This window comes from Giraffa tippelskirchi, chromosome 5 (genome assembly GCF_054371585.1).
Source record: "Giraffa tippelskirchi isolate mGirTip1 chromosome 5, T2T-mGirTip1v1.2.pri, whole genome shotgun sequence".
NCBI classification, from domain to species: Eukaryota; Metazoa; Chordata; class Mammalia; order Artiodactyla; family Giraffidae; genus Giraffa; species Giraffa tippelskirchi.
The window spans coordinates 164,443,478-164,469,063 of NC_137279.1; the positions used below are offsets into that span (position 1 = coordinate 164,443,478).

The 25,586-nt window shown below is 43.4% G+C and overlaps 1 protein-coding gene across 1 annotated transcript in view; it reads left to right on the forward strand.

Moving 5' to 3' along the window:
• The window catches only part of PLPP3 (phospholipid phosphatase 3), a 90,425-nt gene that overhangs the window by 21,362 nt on the left and 43,477 nt on the right, over positions 1-25,586 (forward strand). The window contains exon 2 of the mRNA XM_081486770.1: positions 23,542-23,699. Coding sequence (XP_081342896.1) covers positions 23,542-23,699 — 158 coding nt within the window. The remainder of the gene's footprint in view (positions 1-23,541; positions 23,700-25,586) is intronic.

Sequence of the window (25,586 nt, forward strand, 5' to 3'; positions counted from 1 at the left end):
TATTCTCAGTGACATCCACCTTCATCCATATTGGTCTCATTTTTTTTTTTTTCTTGACACACCCCGCAGATGTCTGCCTTCTGGCCTTGAATCATGTCTTTGCTCTTCAAAGCACCCTCCCCTTCTTCTCTGCCTGTGGGAAATAGTATCCATCCCTAGGCTGCTTTCTGCACATCTCATGCCCTCACTAGTCCAACGTTAGGGAACTTTCACCTCATTTCAAGTGCTTCCAGATGAAACACTAGGTAGTAACTTTCAATCCCTTATGTTCTATTGGTCTTTTCTTTCCTAAATAATGGGACAGGTGAGTGAGATGATCTTTAAGCTTTGCTGAGTTCATCAAATATAAAGAACTCCACATTTAGTACAGTGCTTCCTGGTTGGATATCTTGATCCATGTTGAATTGCTGAATCCTATCAGAGGGTTGAGACATAAGAGGAGAGATGAAGAGAGTCACCCTAGGAAGTTCCCACAGTTTAAACTCAAGTCAGAAAGTTTTAAACTTTCAGAGGCCACATGATATAATGGAAAGAGAATGTGCCCTTGGGAACAGTTCTGAACTCAAATTTTGGCTCCACCATTTGCCTAGCTTATAAGTGAGGCCAGGGTTGTAACCTCTCTGAACAACTTCAGTTTCATCATCTGTAAAATGGGAAGAACAATTCCTGTCTGACAGAGCATCCCAAGATTGGGAGATACAGACAGTAGGCTCTTCCACATTAATCTCTACCCTTCTTCCTAAAATGTTTTTGTTTGGAAACTCTTATCTGTCAGAGTCGGCAAGCTGCACAAAGAATACGAGATAGCGTTGCCTGGATGTATAGCATATGTAGTGTACAGAGAATGGATGAGATGCAGTTTACCTGATCTGTGAAAAGTAAAACTTTGGAGTCCTTCCAGGGAATCATCAAGCAGCTGCACAGATGTAGTTACCTTTCCATCCGCGCTTGCTGAAGGAAGGTGTTTTCCCATTTGGTGAGAACCTGTTGGAAATGTGTCTTTAATGCATTCCACTGTTCTGAGGCAAAACTTCCCAAGAGATTGAGCAGAGCCTATGAACCAATATCATTGAAAGTTGATTAAAACTATCATCTTAATTAAATACAAGGGAACAAGAGGTTCTCAGTATTCTGGTAGCAATTAAAGACGAAAGAGTCAATGTGAAGTTGTTTTTGCAACTCTTAAAATAATACTCCCTCTCCCCCACCCCCCATGAAAAGAGTTTTTAGCCATAGACATGCCCTCACATTGAGGTTTTTGAAAGCTGTGAGGACCACAAACCTGCTGGCAAAGCCTTCTGCTGCCAAGACATCGAAGTTCTCAAAAGCAAGAGGGTTCAAGCTCAGGATACACTGATTTGGAAAGAGAGTCCAAACAAAGGGCCTTTTGAGGCAGGAAACTGGGCTTTGGCTTCAGCACAGAGCAATGTGGGATTGGAAAAGCGCCCTGGGACTTGCTGAGGAGGAGAGGGACTATGAGATCGATGGAGGAAGTATAAAGTTTCTCCATACGGTGAGAGTTTCTTTCCAAACCCTCGAAAGTTGGTTTCAGAAGCTGCTATCTTTCCTCTGTCAGCTTCATCCGCATGCCTTTAAAATGTGGGCTTCACAGCACGGTATATCTTTGAACAGAAAAGGGAAATGAGTCTCAACGGTACTTGTGGATGTTCCCATTTTAGCATGATGCCTGACCTGAAGGCCAGTGGTTTTCTTTGAAAACCCAAAGCAACCACATTCATGAATTCATTCATTCACTCGCTTAATTGCAGTATTTTCTGATCACCTGCTACATGCTAGGTTGATGGTGCTATAAAGTTAAACGGCACAATTCCTACTCATGAAGCTCAACATCTAATTAACCAAAACTTGAAGTATGTCCCTCTGTGTTCTGTACACATGACTCTCCTCCCCTCCATCACCCAAATAGGGTTTTACATGTGACCTTTCCTGAAGTGAAACTTGTAATACTCGCCTTTACAGGTATTCTAAATAGCAGCACGCTGACCACCAGGAGTCCAGCAGGGCCAGTCCAGGCAGAAGAGCGCTATAAGCACAGGGGAAGGCTCAATGATGGAGACGAGGGGAGAGAAAATAAATTCTGATGGATTCTGGTCTTCATTTTTCTTTTTCTGTTTTTCATTTGTATATATCTAAATTCACCTGTCAACTGCTTGGTAAGGTGGAGGGAGGGGAGTGGAAATAGTGCAGTAGGAACAACAGAAGGAAAAGGCTGGATTTGGCAGAACCACTGGCAACAGAACTTAATCTGGAGGGGCTGAGTCAGTGGAGTCTGTCCATCATTGTAGAAAAACAGTGACTTTGGGTTATATATTTGGAAAACTGAGTTTCCTGAAACACAGAGGACTCAAAGATTTAAGGCAAAAAGGGATGACCTTTCATGTATTAGCAATCTTAAATGTTTACTCTGTGCCCCAAATGTGTATTGATAATGTAGCCCATGCTTATGTGTCTTCCAAGAATCAAGACTCCAAGCTTACCCAGTCTCTGCTTCATAATGTTATGCGCCAGGTTACTATTAATTGTTCCTAAACAGTAGTTTTACCAACATATGCTCAATCAACAAATGCAAACATGCTTGAATTCAGAGGTGTAAGGGCCTTGAGTTTGAGTAGAGGTTACCTTAATATTAGATGTTGTCCTGTGACATAGGGATGTCTTGATTCCTACCACAAGTGGTGTTTTTGATGACTGGATTTAATCAGAGAAGTTACAATGGCTGGTTAGTTGACTGAACAATATTTGGAAGAAAACTTTCTGGTGTGTTTGTCGGCACTGGACCACACACACAGCTTTTCTCTTGCTCTTTGAATTAGAGTATTTTTATGGTAGATTAAGATTTTGGGAAAATACTGTCTTCCCTATGTATATGGAGAGATATAAAGAATAAGTGAGGGTTTCTATAGAACCTTGACAGTGAAATCTGAGGTGGGGACCTTCTTTTTCTTACTTTTCTATTTCTAGTGCCTAACTCGGGCCTGTACATATAAGTTGTTCAGTAAAGATTGAACAAAATAGAAAAACCCATGTCAGTTTTGACACTCACATAAGTTTTATAGCCTTTTTTCTAAAGGTAAGTTTGCTTTCAACATTGATATGTTAAACTACATCACTTAAAATTTAGGGAAAAGAGAGAAGATCATATATAATTCACCAACTTACACAAACATTACTACTGTTGGGCATACCCTTTTAATCATTTTTTATTTAATTTTCTTTCAGTTACTTAGATTATTTCTGTGTTACTAATAGTCACCATAATCAAAGTTATTTTGTCATTGCTTGATTGTATGACACTTTACAATCATTCAGAATTAAGCATCATCCTTTAATCACACAAATTTCTCTTTCACCCCCTTTCTTTTTCCTTCATCCTGCTCCCCTAGACCAAAACTCTGGGGGAGGCACAATTGCCCCCAGTTTGCTTGGATGACTGTGACAATAGCACAAACTGGATGCCTTAAACAGCAGAAATATATTGTCTTAGAGATATGGAGATGGAAGTCTGAAATCAAAGTGGTGCAGGGGATTCTTCCTGGGGGCCATGCAGGAAGGATCTGCTCCCGCCCTCTCTCTGTCTTGTGGATGGCTGTCTTCATGTTCACATGGCCTTCTCCCTGTACACCCTGCGTGTATCCCTGGGTCCAAATATCCCCTTTTCCGCAGGTCACCAATCATATTGGATTAAGACCCACCCTACTGTTGTCATTGTAACTTGACTTATCTCTCCAAAGACCCCCTTTCCAAATAAGACCACACTTGGAGGTCCTGGGAGGTTAGAACTCCAATATATGAAACTTAGGAGAAGGCACAATTCAATCTCTGACACCTCCCATTTATATGTGAGAAAATTGAGGCCCAAGCCAAATAGCTGGAGATTTGATTTTAGGCCTAAATGACTCTGAGATAATGTGCTATCATCACATCCTGTTCTCTCCCCATGAATTGAGAATACCATGAAGAAAGGGGGGAAAAATCTTCCTTGATCTGAATTTATTTACCATGAGATAAGTTTGATGGTTATTAACTGATAAATTTAACTGAGTTTGACCAGTTGAAACTTATATAAATCATGTTATTTAAAAATAAAGTCAAGTATAGCACATTATGCTTAGTTAAAATGTTTTATTGCTCTGAAGTGTCTGCTAAGCCTGTTACACAGATTCTTCTGTTCTTATTTGAAAGTACCAGGGAATATAATGACTGGTAGACTTTATACATCCCAGTAATTGTCTGGCAATTGGACCACACTTTATAGCAAAATCAATCAATATTAGATATGGGTCACCAATTTTTATCTTGTTTGTTTATCTTTTCTATGGATTCCTTTTAGGTTTTTCATTTTCCTTCTCCTGGGTTAGTGACTATGGTAAGCTACATGTGAACACACACACACACACACACACACACACACACACACACACACACACACACACACAAGTAGGCCCCAGGAAGGCTAGGACCGGCAAACAATAATCAGCTAATGTAGCCCATCATCGTGTAGTTGGTCAGTGCATGGACACCTGTGTTCTTTTGTCATCGAGTGCACTTAGGTAAGTCACTACTACTCTTAATTTCCTCACATGAATTAAAAAACAAACATTCTGACTTATGATCACTGCGTCAACTGAGTTGCTCTTTTCTGTGCTTTATTCACTGTAGGTGCATAAAAAAATTTATTGGGCAAAAATGAATGAAAAGAAAGTGAACACATAGTCTCAACAGATATGAACCAAGGAAGATCCAAGTGACATTCCATTCAAACCAGGTTGAAGTGCTGAGAAAATCCCATTATTTTCTTTTAGCTGGAAATAATCAAACATTGAAAAGATGTTGGTCTTTTAGAAAACTCTGCATATACTGATGGCCTTGCCTGCTTTAAGGGAAAGGAAAACTCCCACATGGAGACATAGGGTTACCCTCATCATCTTTCTTCATTCTAATGTATTTTTGTGGTGAGACCATGGGAATAGCCATAGCTTCATGAACTGAGTGCACTCTGAGATGGTACTGTACCTCCAAACTTCACAGTAACCCCTCTACTGACCCCATTTTACAGATTCCCTGGAGAGGTTAGCAGCTTACCCAGTGTCACAGGACCAAACAGACAGAGCTGAGCTTCAAATCTACTTCACCACAAACTCTGTGCTTTTCTTGATCATCTGTATTGTCAGTTACCCACTCCCATCTCATAAAAAAAACAGAGGCTTGGTGATTTTAAGATACATGTTCAGTAACTATATGTGAAGTACCTAATGGATTTTAAAAATATATTTACTCATTAATTTGGCTGTACTGGATCTTAGTTGCAGCACACGAAATCTTCAATCTTTGTTGTGGCACATAGGATCTTTAGTTGCAGCTTGTGGGATCTAACCTGGGTCCCCTGCACTGGGAGGGTAGAGCCTTAGGCACTGGACCACCAGGCAAGTCCTCGTCATGGATTTCTTAATGGGCCAAGGTGACACTTGTTTCGCTCCTTCTTAGAAAAGACACACCATCCCATATTCATGATACCAGTAATATTAATTGAGCATTCCAATGTGCCTGGCATTATATGAAGCATCTTTGCATATCATATCTTTTTCATGTCATATCCCTATGGAAAGTTAACTGATGTGTTTAAGGTGGAGGCAGGACTCAGGTATGTCTGACTCCAAAATCCACACCATGCTACTCTTTGCCATGTGCTTAAGTAGCCAGCAGATGGATTGCCACTCCCTTTAGCTGCATACTTCTTGTCTATACCTAGTTATGCTCCTGAATAGTGCTGTGTGTTAAGATAACCTGAGAGACTCTGATACTAGCAGTGAGTTTCCTAGAGGTGTAGGAAACAAAGAGAGCAACAGCCCTGGCCACTCCTGGAGAGAAGGCAGTGATTATTTGGGTTGTGCTGTCCAGGACCTAGCTTGGTGTCAAGGCTTTAGTATGTCTTTTTAAGGACTAATGGAGATGTGTCTAGAAAATACAGATTTTTCCTTGGGAAGATGCTTGGTCATGCATCATAAGCAGGGAGCTTTAGATATGAAGTCCTATGCTCCAACCCCTCTTCCCCGTGGCCACCAGAGTGCTCTTTCTCAAACACAGCCTGGCCATGCTGTCTACCTCACACCTATCCCCTTATTTTGAGTCTCTGCAGTGTACCCAGCACTATATGATTGAATGGCATTACTGACTAATAGGATAGGATTAAAAAAAATAATAATAAGACAAATAAAAAACACCATCCCTGATGGCTAGGAAATCAGTCTCATTTGAAAGCCATAGCCTCAAAACATAATTTTGGAACTGGTTAGAGATCATTCAGGCTAGCTTTTCTTAGAGAGGGCCCTGGAGGACTCTGGTTCTTCTAGGTTGTACATTTCCCTGTTGAAACTCAAAAGTGAACTCTGATGAAAGCTCCAGGGAAAACAGTTTGTGCCAAATATGCTTTGAAATATAACTGAGTAGTGCAGCCTCCTCTCCTTAATAGAAAAGGAGGCTTGGCCAAGCAAAGGGACTTTCTGAAGTCATGGAAGTATCCAGTGTTGGGCTCCAAGACCCAGCCGTGGGCTGCTTCTGCTGCACAGAGCCCCCCTAACATTACTCTCCACTCTGTTTCTGTCTTTAGACCAGGCAGTCCTAAAGTATGTATTTTCTCCTGTATCTTGAAACCATATGTTTCTTAGGTTTTTTTCTCCCCTCCCCTCCTAAGATAAGCCTCTGATGTTTGGTGTCTGAAATCATTCTGGTTTTTTTCGGAGCCATTTCAGCAAAAACATTAGAAAGCTAGGTTTATGATGCAGCAGAAGAGAATGTGAGAGGAGGATTGCAGGTGTGGATTCTCCCAGGAGCTCTAATAGGAAAGACAGGGTTTCTATGGGAATGTTACTGGCCCCCTAAATAGAGAGCTGGTTGAGGGCAGGAACCCTGCTTTATTTGTTGTGATATTTCCCAGCTCCAGCACACAACAGGTGCTCAGTAAACCTTTGATATTTGATATAGTTTAAAATTTTGTTTATGCTTTTTAGAGTAGTGATTCCCAAATTGACTTGGGATAGAATCATCTTGAGGTCCTATTAAAAAGGGGAATTTTCAAGCCCTTGCCCCAGAAAGTCTGATTGAGTTATCAAGTGGGTTCTTGGCCGTGCCCAGAATGTGTTTTTTAATAAGTGTCCCTGATGGTTTGGATGATTGACCAAATCTGAGAGTCACTATCCAGAAGATAATCTTGTTTGATCCTCCACGTCAGTCTTAAAGACAGACACAAAAATAAGCACTGACCTTCAGGCCCGGAACCTTCAAACAAACACACTCACAAAGAGGTGTGTGCAGAGGAATATGGAAAGGATGTATGAAGAACAATTGGCCAGTATAGCCTGGGTCAGATGGAAAGGGGCAATGGGCAGAAATGATTTGCAAGCCTAATTAGACCTGCTCCCCAGTTTTCAAACCTGCAGCTCTAAGCCTCCTGCTAATTGGCAGTCCCTTAATAGATTAGGACTTGGCATCAGGTCTGCATGTTATTATAAACCACACACAGAAAAACCCAGTGGCTGAGGAACTCCTGCCAAACCCAGGCCTGGGTTTTTGTGAGGCTTTTGAAGTGCACTGGCCTTTCAGTATTTTGTATAGTCCGTGTACTAAAAGGCATCCAACCATTCCTTTGGATGGGATTTGTGAAGGGCGAGTCTGTTGAATAATTAATTCCCCAAGACCCATTCTGTCATCTTGATGGGCAGGCCAGAGCCCACATACACAGCTCTGCTCTCAGAGGCCCTTGGAGCATGATAGGAGAGACGGTTTCTCACAGATCCTGTCCTGTTCTTAGGGATCTGTCCCCCTCCCCTTTGTGCGGTTGTGGGATGGGGAAGAAGAAATGTTAAGGGCCCATCTGCTGGAACCGGGCTGTGTGACACACCATCTCAGGAAATCCTCACAGCGGCCCTTCCAAAGTGCCTGATCTGTTTTGCCAGGGAGGACACAGATGTCCTGAGAACTCAGGAGTCCAGGGTCACACTGCCACATGCGTCAGAGAAGGGTGGGACTCCTACCTGAGTCTGCTCCCTCCAAACTGCCACCAGACCACACCAAAGCCCGAAGACCCTTTTTGTTTTTCTTGGTGTTCAGCTGGTTAATCTGGGCAGTGAAGGAAAGTTTTCTGCGATTTACAGCACCTGCAGGGATACCTGTTTGCCTACCTGGATAATATATGTCCTGTAAGTCCTCCCCTCCCCCCTCATGTTAGATAATAGGGTCCCTGCCCAGAGGCGTGGTGCCTTTACAGGGTGCCATGTTGTGCACAGGGGCACAGTGGACAGAGTGGGGCTGCAGAGAGGGGCTTTGCTGAAGTACGAAGGCCTCCTAAGGGCTGCCAAAGGCACGCTCAAGTATTCCTGGGGCCTTCGAGCCATTCCATGGGCCTTGCCCTCTGCTCTTGTCTGCCCAGTTAGGTATCCATGGGGGCTCCTTCCATGTTTTTCCAAGTCCACTTCCACAAAGGGTGAGCTGTAGTGGAGGCTGAGATTTCCATGAAAACCTTCCATTTTTCAGGCAAACATACCAGGCAGCTCTCGTGGCAATACCATGGTGAAGGAGAATAATGTTATTTGGCATTTCGCCCTTTTAAGAAAGTGTATGTGTGGGGTGGGGGGGGAGGGGGCGTGTGGTGTGTGTGAGGGGGACAGGTTGGGGGAGGATGGGCAGAGAGAACAGTGGGGGCTTTGTAATTTACTGCAATAGAGAGGTCAGTGGGCAGGGTCATGAGGAAAAGAGGGGAGCAGAGAAGGTCTGAACGCCCCCCAACCCTTGGGCTTCAATATCCTCTACTCCCCCTTTTCCTGATTCATACATTTTGAGAGGTTGTAAAGGGGAGGTTGACGAGTTCTTTTTATGTTTTTAGTTGGAAGAAGGACTCTAGACATTCTGTCCCTCTGAGAGAAGCTGGCTCCTCGCTGCTTTGCAAGGATTAAGGGCCTGGCTTCCAGAACCGTTGAAGAAACATCCCAGGAGCTACCCTTTTCTCTTCACAGCTGAAAAATGCATCATGGAGCAGTGGCTTCCTGCAGAGTTTTGGCACAAGAGCTTCCCTCTGGAACAATAGGGTTCCTATAGCAAGCCACCTAGGAGTTCTTTACTGCTGCTGGCTCTCCCACGTGTATCTGAATGCCCACATTTTGTTTCCCTGATCCTGGTGGGGATGGGGCAGGGCCAGAGCAGCGGAGGGTGGCCCCAGAGCACAAGGATTTCTAGCTAAGGAGGGCTGACCAGTTTATGAGAAGGACCCCTTTGGAGGTCCAGTCAAAGTCGCCTATACATAGGAAATGTGATGGCTGCGGGGCACTGTGCAAAGCCAGCCTGACCCGGCAGCATTCCTGCACTGCTGCTCTGTGGACTTATTTCTCATCTTCAGTTCCGGCCTTTGCAAAATCAAGTGGGTACTGGTTACTGAAAAGGATTATTGGGTGGGTTAGATGGCTCAGACAGTAAAGAATCTGCCTGCAATGCGGGACTCAGGTTTGATCCCTGGGTTGGGAAGATCCCCTGGAGAAGAAAATGGCTACCCACTCCAGTATTCTTGCTTGGAGAATTCCATGGACAGAGGAGCCTTGTGGGATACAGTCCATGGGGCTGCAGACAGTTGGACACAACTGAGCAACTAACACTTTCACTTTCACAAATGAGAGGCAGCTCAAACTGCCCGGAATGGTATCCAGTGTGCAGGAGTAACTGATACTAATTCCCCCTGCCTCTAACCCACACTGAAATGTTGCTGATACCTACATCTTTGACTGAGCCAAGAGCTGCCCATCTTGAATTTGGTTTGTATCTGAAGATTGGCAGGTTTGGGGATGTTTTCTGAGGCTCTTGATTTTTATAAATGAGCATCTTTGAACCTTCACAAACTTAAAATAGCCTGGTCCCCAGTGGCCTCAGCTAGGATAATGGACAGGAGGTGATGCCCATCTGCTCTGTGAGGATGCCATGGGAACAAAGCCTTTGGTTTGTTCAAAAAATGCCTTGCACTCCTTGGATAAAGGTGACAGCTCCGGAAGGTCCATTAGACACCTGGTAGGACCACCTCTTTCATTTTGCATTAGGTATTGCATGCCTGTTGGCTGCCAAGTCATGTGCTAAAAGACATCTTCCATGTTCCCTGAACATTTTAGAAATGCCTCCGTCGAAGTTCCCATGAAGAAATAGAACCCAAGTGAGCTGAAGTGTGATGATATACAGTTAGCAGCAGTTAGTACTGATGAACAAACATTTTTATTATTAGTTATCATTTGTTAGTATTTGTTTTTAAGGTGCCCTTAGCTGTGGCTCAAACGGTAAAGAATCCACCTGTGATACTGGAGACCCAGTTTTGGTCTCTTGGTTGGGAAGATTCCCTGGAGATGGGAATGGCTACCCACTGCAGTATTCTTGCCTAGAGAATTCCATGGACAGAGGAACCTGGAGGGCTACAGCCCATGGGGTTGCAGAGAGTTGGATACGACTAAGCGACTAACACTTTAGCTAGAGAAACTTAAATTCCCCAAACTTAATTGTGCTGTCTTTTTACTACCAGGCATTACTCCGCTGAATTAAAAACTAGTGTGGAAATTATTTTCCTTCCAGGATATTGGTCGAGCTGAGCCAGCTCAGACTACTCGAGACTCCTCCTTGCTCAGTAGGTGAAATTTACTCAGTAGGCTAATTTACTAGAACAGACACAAAGCTGAATGACTCCAATATACTGATCTACCTTCAACTTACTACAATTTATAGTGATCCTAGTGATGAGAAGGAGGAAAAGGGGATGACAGAGGATGAGATGGTTGGATGGCATCATTGACTCGATAGACATGAGTTTGAGTAAGCTCCGGGAGTTGGTGATAGACAGGGAAGTCTGGCATGCTGCAGTCCATGGGGTCGCAAAGAGTCGGATGTGACTGAGCGACTGAACTGAACTGAACTGAGTGATGATTAAGTTAGAAACCTTTTTCCTCCAAGGAAGAGATTTTTTTCTGGAATGAATAACATTTTTAATTCTGTTTTTTCTCTTTTTGCATCTTTTCAGTATCTGAGTTTTAGGAATTAGATGGGTTCCCTCACATTACTTTTCTCATTTTTTCTCAAGGGTAAAAGGTGGGTAGGAGATGGGGGTGAAACACTGAAGCAGTTTGTGGGGGGTGGGAGAGGCTTACCTGTTCTGGATTTTTCTTTTTTTTTCTTTTTTGTATTGCCTTAAGTACAAAGTTGGCATTGGAATGACAGCAAGGAATCTTTGAAATGCATTTACTGGGCTAGTCAATAAACCAGTATTGCATGCCTATTGGCTGCCAAGTCATGTGCTAAAGGGCGTCTTCCACGCTCCCTGAATATTTTAGAAATGCCTCCGTGGAAGTTCCCGTCACGTGGCATCACGGGTAGTTGTCCCCAGAGTATGCCTTCTTAGAGGGCAGAGACCACTTCTTATTAATTTCTGTAGCTCCTAATTCTCTCAGTGAGGAGTTCCCTCCTTCAAAGCAGGCTTTTTCTCCTTCACTTTCTTGCCACCCAGAGCAATTTGGAGAACTCAGTGAGGCATGCACCAAGCCTCAGATGTCTGGGAGAGAAGTTTGACTTGTACTTTAATCAGGTGTTCTGTAATGCCATTCACTCCCTGGATACATCTAAAACGAAAATATAGCCTAGAAGGACAGCACAGAGAGAGGAAATAAACTACAAATTAAAAAGTGATTAGTGAGTGTTTAGGCAGAAGGTCAAAGGGATTATTCTGGACTTCAAACTTTTCAGCTTTCAGGGCTTGTATTCAGTTACAAAATTACATCCTTGAATTATTTGTGCAGGTGGCAGCTGTCAGATTTGAAGAAGGTTTCTGTGTTTTACAAAAGGAACATTGACAGGGCCAGGAGTGGGGAGGGTGCTCCTGGGGTGAGGGCTGTCTTCTCAGCCGCGCACTGGAATTGCTGTCGTCTTGGGCAACCTGCATGACAGTCCTTGTCTGAGCTGACACAGCCCTGTCCAGGTTAGTCCGGCCACCTTCTGGAGGAAACCAGTCAAGCTGGTTAATTGGTATCGTGGAAACAGCCATAGAATAGATTTTTAGGACTATGTTAAATGCAAAGGTACATTTAATAAATACCTTTATTAAATATGGTATTTCATCCTCATGGCTCTTCAAAGTGGCTCTTGGCGTCTTTTTTTTTTTTTTTTTTATAACTGGGCCTCAGCGAAGTTAAGCAATTTGCTGAAGATGGCTTAGATGATAAGTAGCAAAACTGGTTTTCAAATCCAGGTCTGTTGCTTTCTTGAAATCTGTGCTCTTCCTCTTACTGGGAACTTTCTTCAGGGCAGAAATTCCCAAGAAGATCAGAGCAACTGGGTTAGGTTGAGGTGTGCTGAAATTGATCCCTTAGCCCTCAGCCCGTGTGGCAGGGTGGACCTGATGCTGAATCACTGAGCAACAGCCTCCTCAGTTCACCCCTTCCCAGTATTTTCTGATAGATTCAAGGCATGAAACATCTGGGAAACTCTGAAGATTAATTGTCTTAAAGATTATCCAGTCTAACCACCCATCTGGTACTTGAAGCTGGTTAGGTTCTCCATAATTTATTCCTGGTACAGGCATCTGTGCTTTATGAGGGTACTGTGTTGCTTTGGGAGATTGTGTTCAAAAAACAGGATTTAGGGATATGAAAGAGATTAGATTAAGTTCAGAAGCAAGGGAGCATGGGGGGGAGGATTCACAGATTATAAAGTGTGTTAGGGGTGGAGCCGTTTCTTCTGAATTTTAGTCTGTTTCCTATAGATCTATTCAGTACATGTTTGTTGAGCACCCACTAAGTGCCAGGAATTATTCTTTGTGCTGAGGATACAGAAATAAATAAAATAAGGACCCTTTTCTGAAGAGATTTCCCAGAAAGGAGTAATCACGATGCTAGGGTGTGGTGAGTCTTAGTATTCCCATCTAGTAAATGGAATATACTATAAAGAAAGCTGAGTGCTGAAGAATTGATGCTTTTGAACTGTGGGGTTGGAGAAGACTCTTGAGAGTCCCTTGGACTGCAACGAGATCCAACCAGTCCATCCTAAAGGAAATCAGTCCTAAATATTCATTGGAAGGACTGATACTGAAGCTGAAACTCCAATACTTTGGCCACCTGATGCGAAGAACTGACTCATTTGAAAAGGCCCTGATGCTGGGAAAGATTGAGGGTGGGAGGAGAAGGGGACGACGGAGGATGAGATTGTTGGATGGCATCACCAACTCAATGAACATGAGCTTGAGTAAACTCTGGGAGTTGGTGATGGACAGGGAAGGCTGGCATGCTGCAGTCCATGGAGTCGCAAAGAGACGGACACGACTGAGCGACTGAACTGAACTGAAATGGAATAACTGACGCCTCGGATCTCCTGTAGTTTCAAAACTTTACCAGCCTATTACTATAATGTTCCTGATTCCACTAGAGTAGGATTTGTAATTACCAGCAACTATTTGGTGGATTTTGAATTGTAAATTCCTTCTCACTTGACTTTTACTTTTTAGAATGAATGAGCTTCTAAAAAGCTTCTAAAGCCTCTTCCAGAAAGATGCTTTTTCTTGTTTTAACACCATTGCCTTGAAAAATAAACTCTCTGATAACTTCACTTAGTATATCATGTAGACATGTATAAGTTGTGTCTACTTCTTTCTTCTGAAGCATAACCATGTAATTTATTAACATATACACCTTGTTTAACTGGTCAGTAAAGCAGATTCGTTCTGGCCCCAATGCCACCCTCATTGAATAAACTTGCAAAGAACTTTGTTGTTCAACATGCCTTGGCTTCCTACCCTCATTCCTTTTACTAACCGTGAGATATTTGACAAATTACTTAGCTTCTGAACTTCAGTTTCCTCATGTCTAATATGCAGATATTATTAACTGCCTTGCAGTGGTGACTTGACATAATGTCTGGCTTTGAAAACATTGATAGGAGGCACAGTCTTTGGTTAAGTCTTTGATACACCCATGTACACACCCATCCACATGGGTCTAATATGGCCATCACTTACCATGGAGGAGATGATAAGTTGAATCAAGTGTTCATTGTTTCTATTTTTATGGGTTCAACTAGGAACTTTATGTTCTTGAGAGCAGGGATGGAAAAGCCAAACATCTCCAGGGATCAGATATTACTATTAACATAAATGACTGAAGTAGACCAGTTACAGGGAGAGTGACAGTACAAACTCAATGGGAATGGAACCAAGATGTAGCCTTGGTATCAGGGAGACAGAAGGGCATGGTAGTGCTTTGGAGAATCTGTGTAGCTTGTTACCATTACCTACATTGATTGCCAGTGGACAGTAGAGCTGGCTTAAGATGCTGAAATCTGGGACTTCCTGGTGGTCCAGTGGTTGGGAGTCTGCTGGCCAATGCAGGGGACATAGGTTCAGTTCCTGGTCAGGGGAGATTCCACATGCCATGGAACAACTAAGCCCATGAGCCACAACTACTGAGCCCTAGCACCCCTAGATCCCATGCTCCTCAACAAGAGAAGCCAAGGCAATGAGAAGCCTGAGCACCACAACTGGAGAAAATCCTTGTGCAGAATGAAGACCCAGGAGGCCAAAAATAAATAAATAAATGAATAAATAAATAATAAATAAAAGAAGCTGAAATCTGAATGTTATGTAAGATCTCCTGTTATTAAATATTAATAATAAATTTAAAAACATCTTAAAAACTGGGTGGGCCAAACAGAACATCTCTGAAGGCTAGATTTGGCCTTGGGCTGCCAATGTGTCAACTTTGACCTAGAACTTGGTAGGGCTATGTAGCTTGATGAGTTGGCTTGGAGTGCCCTGATGGCCTTGGATTACCTGCCAGCATGTTTTTGTTCTCGCAAGGCCTCCGATAATGCTTCAGTTCTTCATTTTTGGCACCGCATCTGGCTCCAGCCTTGCTTTCTGACTGTCTCTCAAGTGTCTGATGTCCTGCCAGGCACCGTGTTGTTTATTGTACCACCACGAGAACTTGGTGTTTGTATACACCTGGATAGCATGACTCTGATGCGAGCACACTGCCGACGAATGTATGTTTAACTGTTGGAAAAATAAGGAGAAATGTTTTTCACCCTTATTACACCTCCCATTCTGCCTCCTGTGATCTTCAAGAATGCAGGGCAGGGTGCCTGCTGTGATATTTCTTCTCTGTGTCAGGGTGCCAGGTCCCACTAACCCCTTCTGTTTACACAATCCCAAGAAGTCCCTGGAATTAAAGAATTTTATGAGCATGCTTTTCCCGTGGGATCAGATTACACTGGGAAAGGGGCTGGTGGGGCTGTGGCTTTTGACAGAACTCTGATCATGTCTTGTCCCTACTTAAAAGCTTTCCGTGGCTTCCTATCACATACAGAAGCAAGAAGGAACATTTACAGAGCCAAATGACTACCGGATGCTTTATACATTGTCTCAGTTAGTCCTCCCAATCCACTCTGTATGTTGAGAACTATTGCACGATGATGGAAATGGAGGTCAGAGAGGTCAAGTGACATGACAAGGTCATACAGTAAGCATGACAGGTGATAGAAGTAGAATCCTGTCTGCCTGATTCCAAAATTTCTGGTCAAATTGGAAAAAAGTAACTCTGCCAGAGTGGGTTATGTGGCTAAGTGGCTCCTTTGTAGAACAGATATTCAGGTCTTGAATCAGAGTTTGCCAGTGATACTTTAATCCAGATGTTAAAAACATTACTTTCCAGAATTGTCAGGAAGATCAGAGGTGATCATTTACCTAAGAACTGTGAAACCACTCATGTGATTCTTACCATGTCCTAGTTCTGGGCAGTATATTGCAAATGAACGTCTCTGGCTCATAAGAGAGACTGAGATAGGAGAGTAGCTGGATCTGTACAAATGCATCTCAGCATCTAAGGCCTTACTTTTTATCCTTATTTGAGGTCAGCCTCCACTTTCCAGAGCTTTGTAGCTTTGCGAATCATCTGCATAGGCAGACTTCATGTGTATTTAAGAAGGGCAGGCTCACTGGCCCCATCTCTGAATGAACTTTAGAGTTCAGAGTGTTTGATTACGTACTCTGGTTACACCTCTTATAAGCAAAGTGGACACTGAGGCAAATTATAATCTCTGACCTTCTGTACTTTGGTAATTAACTGATAACTTAGAGGACTGTTTTGAGAGTTAAATTAGTTGATATATCCAAACCTCCTGGCACACAATAAGTGCCCAATGAGTGTACATGGACTCCCACCCTTATTTAAAGAGGCATCAAAAGAAAGAAAGGAGGTCTTGACCTATTTTTACCTGGAGGAGAGGAATCGTAAGTCCTTTGTATAGTAATAGAAATAAAGTATCTCATTTGTGAAATATATAATGGCAACGAAAGAGGTCTGGAATTGTCTCAGTGAAAGGTATAAATCACTGACTGTTGGTCGACCTGTTTTTTACTCCTTGGTGGATGTGGCAGCCCTTTAAAATTCCAACTGCAAAAGCCAAAACTGCCAGAGCTGACACTTTTAAGGTGGCTGATATTATTTATTCTAAAGGATAAAATGCTTTTATAATACTTTAAGCACTTTCAAATTAGAAAGACCATTCAAAGTCCTTTTTCATACCCTCAAATAGACTAAGTCAGGTGTCTCTTTGTCGTGGAACCTGAGGCTTTCTGAAGTTAAGGAACCCAAAAATAGTGCTCAAGGTTGTGTCCTGAGCACCTCACACAGTGCCCAGTGCTCAGGAACTGTCCATATGTGCTTATGGAATCCAATTAAAGACCCAGGATTTAGACTCAAGAAACCCAGGAGCCAGGACTGGACCTGCCATTCCTTTCTTCATTTCTACCATGTGGTTGCTTTGGGTTCAGACAATCTTCTATTTGTGAAAAAAAAAAAAAAGGCCTGAACTTTCCAGGACCAAAGAATTGAGCATTTGTCAAAGAGAACCTCTAGACCAGAATACTGAATATTCACACCAGCCAACAGCAAGTGTTTTTCATGGCAGCCTCTTTCAAAGGTGGGAAACGCCTTCATAGTAAACTTAGTTTTGTCTCATCTGGATTGTGTCCAGTCTAAAAATCTGGACAAATATCGTAAACCAAAGAAAGTTTGCACACTTCTAAGACCAGTAGCAATTAATTACTTTAAATAGAAACCCTGTCACTTACAAGCAACATAAATATTTGTATTTTGAACCTCTAAGTAGTAGTTGGGTTGACCATTCTGGCCTTAAGTGATTAAAAAAAAATCAGTTGGTCATATTTTAACAGGGAAGACATTTATAAAGAAAGGGAGGGTCAGGTCATGGAGTAAGAAAACATGAGCCAAAAGAAAGACAGACCTGAGTTCAAATCCCAGTGACCAGTTGACTCACTTGGGAACCTTGGCCACATTATAAAAGTTCTGGCTTCAGTTTTCTGTTTGGTAAAAATGAAAATAAGAGCCTGTAACTTTTCAGAGCTGTTGTGGAGATTAAAATACATTAATTCCTAATTAGATTCTAAACTCTTTGAAATCAGAAACCCAGTGTGGTCCATCTGTATTTTTCTTTCTTTTTCTTAATATTTTTTTATTTTTGGCTGCATTGGTCTTAGTTGTAGCAGCAGGATCTTTCAGTGTGGTGTGTGGGATTCTCTTTTGTTGGGGCACTCAGGCTCCAGAGCACATTTGCTCAGTAGTTGGGACACACAGTCTTTGTTGCCCTGTGGCATGTGGGATCTTAATTCCAGGACCAAGGATCCGTCTTGTGTCCCCTGAGTTGGCAGGTGGATTCTTTACCACTGGAAGTCCCGTGTCGAGCTCTACTTCTATACTGGTCTGAATTGGTGCCATTTGCTCACTTTGACTTCAGATGAGCTTCTTAACCTTTCTGAGCCTTAATTTCCATTTGCAAAGGGAGTAAAACAGTAAATTGATAGAACTCTATACCCTAGCTAAGATGTATAAATTCCTGTCACAGAATCATTAAACAACTAGCACATGGGCTCTTTATCCAGTATTATTTTGTGAGTAGATATGTAGGCTTTCTGCAGGTATTAGTTGAATGCTAGACTTAGCTCATTTTAGGGTAACTACAGTTTTGGTGAAGTGGAAGGTTGGACAGTTCTAGAAAAGGTCTACAGGAGCGATAGGAAAATCTCTCCCTGATGCTCTGATTTCGGTCATGCAAAAGTGCAAAAATTTGTCATTCACTCTCCCACCCCCGCTCTTCTCCTACCCTCACAAACGCTTTCTAAAAATCACTTTGAGAACAGGAGGCTGTGTTTAATTTTGCACAAACTTGAAGCTGTGGCTGGAGGGAGCAGGGCTCTGGGGTTGGGTCACTTTGGTAACACTTCCCACATGACTTTATCAATGGGTGGGCCACGAAAACTTATCCCATGTTTTTTTACACCCCACCCCCAAACCGCCCAACCTGCCCAAGTGTTAGTTTTTCAAATCCCAAGAACTTTCAAAGGCTGAACCCAACACAGGGGCTTTTCTTCATGCTTTGATTTTCTGCCCATTAAGTGTTTGTCAGTGAGTTCGTATTTCACCTCCCCTGCAGCCTACACATCCCAAGAGGTCCCTGGAGGTTTAGGAAGTTAATTGATCCTTGATTAAAAGAAGGAGAAATGCTTGAGTCCGAGGTCTTAGAATCACCAGATGGGGTGTGTGTGTGTGTGTGTGTGTGTGTGTATTCACTTACATTTTCGTTCTGCTTTGCAAAAAGCTTATAATGTACCTTTCAGTATAGATAATTTAATTCCAGGATATTGGCCTCAGAGTTTTAATCATATTAGATACTAACGTGTGTAGTACATGGTAAATGTTCAGGGAACAGGAGCCAGTGCTGTTGCCTTGACTGTCCCAAACCAAGCACTTTCTTCAAAGACCATGAGATTTGCTGAGCTTCAATTAATGTATTAATACTCATAGGTGCTTCCTCCCCTCTATTTTAAGTGACTCATTTACTTTAGAATGTGCCCAGAAGTCAGAGCATTTGAGCCCGTCCACCTCCACAGCTTTTCTGACCCAGTGACTCTGGTAAGTCACTTTAATCCCTTTGAACCTTAGGGTGACTTAATGTGTTAGCTTTTATGACTGCTTCTCCTATTGGCCTTTGGGCCACTGGAAGACTGGGATTCCAACTCAGTAGTTCCATCAGTGCTGAGAACAGAACAGGCAGCAGGTTTGTCTGACTTGCCAGTTTATGTGGGGATCCTCTGCACCTTGTGTATCTCTCCCACCTCTGTAGCCAGATTTAAAATTGTATTTTCATCATAGCGGTGACCCTCATTTTGTTGATAGCCTATTGCAGTCCCTGTGCTCTGTGCTCAGTTGCTTAGTTGTATCTGACTCTTTGTGACCCCATGGGCTGTAGTCCTCCCAGGCGCCTCTGTCCATGGGGTTTTCCAGGCAAGAATATTGGCATGGATTACTATTTCCTCCTCCAGAGGATTTTTCCTGACCCAGGGATGGAGCATGTGTCTCTTGAGTCTCCTGCACTGGTAGACAGATTCTTTACCACTAGTGCCACCTAGGAAGCCCTATTGCAATCCCTAAGCTACACTGTTTTTATGAGTGTATTTAGGACCCCAGGGAGAAGGAAATGGCAACCCACTCCAGTATTCTTGCCTAGAGAATTCCTTGGACAGAGGAGCCTGGTGGGCTGCTGTCCATGGGGTCGCACAGAGTTGGACATGACTGAAGCCACTTAGCATGCATGCCTACATTAGGACCCCAGAAACCTGCTCACATAAGTGTCAAATTAAACCTCCCCTCCAGACCATCTTTAGTGTCCCCTGTAGAGTGCGCTTTTGTGCGTTCATTGTACTTTCTACATCTGTCAGTCCTCACACTATAAAAATATTTTAGTGCACTTGTTTTCATGACTTTTTTACCACACCATGAGCTTCTTGAGGCCAGGTTCTTTGATCTACTCTCACCTCAATTTCCAGTACTAGGAATTTTCTTGAAATGAAATGGTCAGGAAATATAGTGATTGGTAATAAAGACAGTGCCAACATTGGAAATGGAAATCCTGCTTTGGATTAGAATGGCCTCATCTCTGTGTCCTGGAGAGGCAAGGCGTTATGTCACTTGAGGACTGGCTGCCCCATTGAGGGAGACATATTTACGCTTTTCCCATCAACTGAAGGGAATCTGAGGTTATTCTTTTCCTGGAGCCAAGTCAAGACTCGACTGGCATCACCCCCAATCATGCCACAAGTCTGTAAGGGAGACAGAAAAGGCCACTGGGTTTTCTCAATGCTGTCTCCATGCCTTTCAAGAAAATAAAACGAACCGTATTCAGATCCAACTTCTTGTCTGCTTGTGGTCATCATCCATATTATTGGAACCGGAAACCCTCCCCAAGCCTTGGACAAGGAAGGAAGGAAGAGGGTTTGGATGGCTCCCAGGTTGAGTGCAAAAGAACTGACCAGACAGATTTTCTTTCCTAACCTTCTCTGTGGGACTTTCCCTTCCTTCTTCCTTACAGCAGTTTTGAGTGTCTACAGTGTGCACCAGACTCTGTGCTGACCCTTCCCCATGTTCTTGCCTGGTTTCTTCCAACGAAAACAACTCCCTGTACTGATTTCATTCCATGATCTATGTCGTCCCCTACTAGATCATAAGCTTCCTGAGGGCAGGACGTATGTCATCTCTGTATTCCTTGTACTTCGTAGGCATATTTGAGACTCAATAAATACTTGTTGAATGAGTGAGTGAATACATTAATGTATTATACCATCCCATGAATCTCAAAGCAAGTCTTCATTTTTCCCATTGAGCAGATAAGAAAGGGGGTTGTGAGATGGGAAATAACTTGCTCAAGTAGTGGTGAGCAGAGTTGAAATCATTAACCGAGTTCAGTCTGACTCCACAGCTCTTTTATATGTGTTTTATTGTCCTTAGAAACATATGTTTTACAGGCCTATCATGTGAACACTATTAAAAATAGAAGCTGGAGGCCTAAGAGCGGAGCACAAATGTAAGGAACTGGGGGTCTGTTCCCTTCCTGAGTTTATTAGCAACGCTTTGGCTCCTCGGCACCACAGAGGCTGTGGCCGGGCTCAGATGCGAAGCTAACAGTGTTGGTCACGATGTGTGGAACTTTAAAAGCGGACTATTAATATCATACTGCTGGCTTCACAGCTCCTTTTCATAGCCAACTTGGCCGCATTTCAAAGTGCTCAAGCAGTGGAATGAAGATGGCTCAGGCCCACAGGATATCTTCTCTCTCCTAGCCCCCAACCCCAGAGGATCAGCTAACTGCACTTGCCACCACTAAACCAGAACATGCATTCACTGTCTCCCCTTCCTCCTCCTTTTTTCCGTCCTCACAGAGACAGAATTTCAAGAGCTGCTGGTGATTGCCTTCCAGGGCCCCTCTGTGTTTACTTTCTGAAGGTCAGGCACAATGCTGTGGTGTGTGGCTGGGCTTTCTTTTCAAAGCACCAGTATGAATTTGATAAAGTAAATTGTTGTTCTAGCAGGAAGCAGTTAGGGGTCACAAAATAAATAGCCGTAGAATTCAAATAAATCAAAAGAATAAAACCAAATAAATCCATGTGTGTATGCACAGTGATACATAAATACACTTTTTAGAAAGTGAGCATTTTTATCACTGCTGGCCTGGACCAAAGTCATTGAAAAACTGTGGAGTTCATGGTATATTTCTCTTTTTTAGGCAGTCTGGGCCTTTGAGCAACAAGACGTGAGCTTAATTCTTTTGGAAAAACATGAAAATGGAAACTTATCTTTTGAATGGCTGCTTATCGCATTTTTTTCCCCCACTAATGAAATTCCTATATGGATAAAAACCAATTTGTAAAGTTAAATTGGGGATTTAGGCAGTTTGGAGGTGGACTAAGAGACTCTGAGTGAGCTAAACAGTCATTCTGAGCCTCTCTTTTCTCTACTGGGAGATGAGTGATAGTAGTGCTTATATGATTTTAAAATGACCACTCAGGGTTGCTGGAGGGTTCAATGCAAAAATGGATGCAAAGTGTCTTATACATTGTTGGTGCACATCAGCAGTGGTTATCATTGACCGGATGTTTTTCGTGGTCTTCCTTAGTCTTGACATTCAGTGCCTCCCCTTTCACTTTTATTTTACCTTTTCCTCATCTTGGTGAGGTGGCAGTGGGGCTTGGTTGAACTTGGAGGTAGGGGAGGAGTGTCTTTCCAGCTTAAGAGGAGAGCATGAACCAAGACAGAGGTCCTGTATCCTGTTTTGTTGGAGTGTGTGTCAAGGAGGTTCGGGTCGTGGGAACTCCGGAGGTTGGACTTAGGGACGTCATCTTGTCCTGTGTGGTGGGGAACCATTGACAAACCTTGAGCATGGCCGTGACTTGCTCATGCCCAGGCAATAAACTGGTGGATGTGTGTAAGAGGCACAGAAGGCCAGGAGACCAATTTGGAGGCTGCTGCCTGGTCCAAGCAAGAGAGATTGTGGGCCTTCACTTTTTGCTTCAGGCTTATAAGGGCCTTTCCTGGCAGGTGAGGAAATCTATTTTCCATGACCTTTAAGGAAATGGCATCTGAACTAGACGCTGATAAACTAGCAGCAGCTGCGAGAATGCCTTGCGGTGCTCCTGATGCCCTTGGGCTCTGCTCCAGGTCTGCAGGCAGCGGGGCCCAGCTCAGCTCTGCTCAGCCTTGTCAATGACTTGTTGAATAGTGAAAGAAAAGAATTGGAAACGCCATTCACTGAGTAGCTTCTGTGTGCCAGCACTCCGCTAGGAGTTTCGGATGCTTTGATCCCCTTTAGGCATCAGTACAACTCATTTGTGAGGGAACTGAGGCTCAGGAAGATGGAGAAAGAAGCAGAAGTCACATTGCTAGGAAGTGGTGGATCTGGGGGTTCAAATTTAGGTTATCTTACTCCAGGGTCTTCAGAATTCCATGCCTGAGTGCCTTGAAGTGAGCTTTTCAAAGGGGAAATGGTTGACTTAAGAGAGGAAGGCACTTGGAGGCATCATGAGACATCATTAGATTTGGAACGTTGTTAGTGATAATTACAAATTGCGCTTTGACTTTAGCAAGATGACTTAGAGCAGTGGAAAAGCTCCTTCCCTGGTGCTTGCACTGTCTCCCTCTGTGCTCTTGGTCAAGACAAGAGGATCACGCTACACCTTCTTAGTCATGAGTAAAGGCAGGAAGGGGGAGCATGCAGAGAAGACTTTGTTGCTGTTTAGTCACTTAGTCAGTCTTGTCCGACTCTTTTGCGACCCATGGACTGTAGCCCGCCAGGCTTCTCTGTCTATGGGATTTCCCAGACCAGAATCCTGGAGTGGGTTGCCATCTCCTTCCCTAGGGGATCGTCCCAGCCCAGGGATGGAACCCTGTTTTCTGCACTATAGTCGGATTCTTTACCACTGAGCCACCTGGGAAGCCCCAGAGAAGGCTGTAGGTCACTACAAATGCAAGGAATTGACATCACTATCGATGCTGTTATCTGGGGTGGTGTTTGCTGCTGTAGGTCCTTCTTCTTTGGCCTCTTTGCACTGATGTTTTTCCTCTGTCTTGTTTTCTCCCCTGTATGCGGTAATGATGGTTCCATCTTGACCAGCGGGCCTGCCTTTCATCATCATCGAGACAAGCACCATCAAGCCTTACCACCGGGGCTTTTACTGCAATGACGAGAGCATCAAGTATCCGCTGAAAACCGGGGAGACAATCAACGACGCTGTGCTCTGTGCTGTGGGGATTGTTATTGCCATCCTCGCGGTAAGCGCCCAGACTGCGGTGGGCAAACTGTCCGACTCCCTTGTAGCACATCATGGTCTATCTGATATAGCAGAGGTTTAGAAGATCAAGAAGAATTTCACTTGATTAACACTATTTCATGCAGTTAATACTATTACTAAAAGTATTGGATTGGCCAAAAAGTTCATTTGGGATTTTCCATAATATGAAAAACCCAAATGAGCTTTTTGTCCAACTCAATATTTTAAAATAAAAAAATACATAAACACTGTTTATAAAAGTATGCTAAGCAACCTTCTAAAATATTTTGCATACATTATCTCTACAATAGTCAAAGTGTAGATATTGTCCTTATCTTTCTTCTACAAATTAAGAAATGGAGGTCCGCAGAATAAAAATAATTTGTCCAAGGTCACTTGGTTCATGAGTGATAGAGTTGGGGTTTAAACCTAGTTGTCTTCCTTACCCCAGGCTTCCCAGGTGGTGCTAGTGGTAAAGAACCTGGCTGCCAATGCAGGAGATGTAAGAGATGAGGATTTGATCCCTGAGTCAGGAAGATCCTCTGGAGGAGGTCACAACAAGCCACTCTAGTATTCTTGCCTGAAGAATCGCATGGACCAAGGAGCCTGGCAAGGCTACAGTCCATGAGCTTACAAAGAGTTGGACATGACTGAGTGGCTGAGCACGCATGCACGTCCCTTACCCCAGAGTCTGACCTCTGAGCCACCATGCTATAAATCTGAGCCCCAGCGGACAGGGGAAAAGGCTTACTGAATATCTTGGGCATTTCCTATATTTTTTCCACACTATTGTGCTGCTGCTCTGACAGTGATAATGCCACTGGCATGCTCTGGCATATTGTCTAATTCTCTCACCTGGTAAATGAGACTTGCAGTCCAAAGACCTACGTTCTAGACCTGGCCCTCCACTGGCAAGTTGTTCATCTTTAAAACCGAGGGTGACCATCTTGCTTCAAAGCTTTGCAGTGAGGAGTAAAAGAGATCATGAATATTGAAGTACTTGGTAAACTCTTAATTGCTGATCAGGTGGCTCATACCCGGGGGTAAAGTCTAGACTTATATCCAGATCTTCCCTTAGAGGATGAAGCCCCCACTGCAGTTGCGAAAATGTGCTACCAGCTTGACAAGGTCCAGAATTATTTTGAGCAATGGTAGCCACGTGGGAATTGGGGTGTCGTCTATCTGGGCTGTACTTAGATCACACTTGTTAGTGTGATCACTTGTTTTAGATGTGTCCATTTAGAGCAGAGGAGGGGAAGAGTGAGGGAATCCAGTCTTATAATTTGTAGTTCATACATTTTCACAGCCATCCATTCCACATATCCACTATTTTCAGTTTTTTCTTTGTCCTTGAACCCCAGCAACATGAGCAAAGGGCTAGGCATCACGTCCACCAAGATCAAAAATTCTCTCTTTTAGATTCTAAGTCATCTTTGGGTTAATCCAAACATGGAAGCTTATGTTTGGCCTGTATTAGCAAGCCAAGAAGGGAGAAAGTTAATGGACTTCTCCAGGCCAGAATACTGGAGTGGGTAGCCTTTCCCTTTTCCAGGGGATCTTCCCAACCCAGGTCTCTCGCCTTGCAGGTGGATTCTTTACCAGCTGAGTCACCAGGGAAGCCCAAAAATATTGGAGTGGGTAGCCTATCCCTTCTCCAGCGGATCTTCCTGACCCAGGAATTGAGCCAGGGTGTCCTGCATTGCAGGTGGATCCTCTACCCTATGAGCCACCAGAGAAGCCCAATATTAAGAACACTGCATGTAAAATAGGAGCTTAGTATTCCCATCATTCAGATGGAAAATCTGAAGCTCGGAGGGGTTCAGTGATATGCTCAAAGTCAAAAGCAAGTAAAAACTGGGGCTCAAGCATAAACCTGGTTTATTCCAAA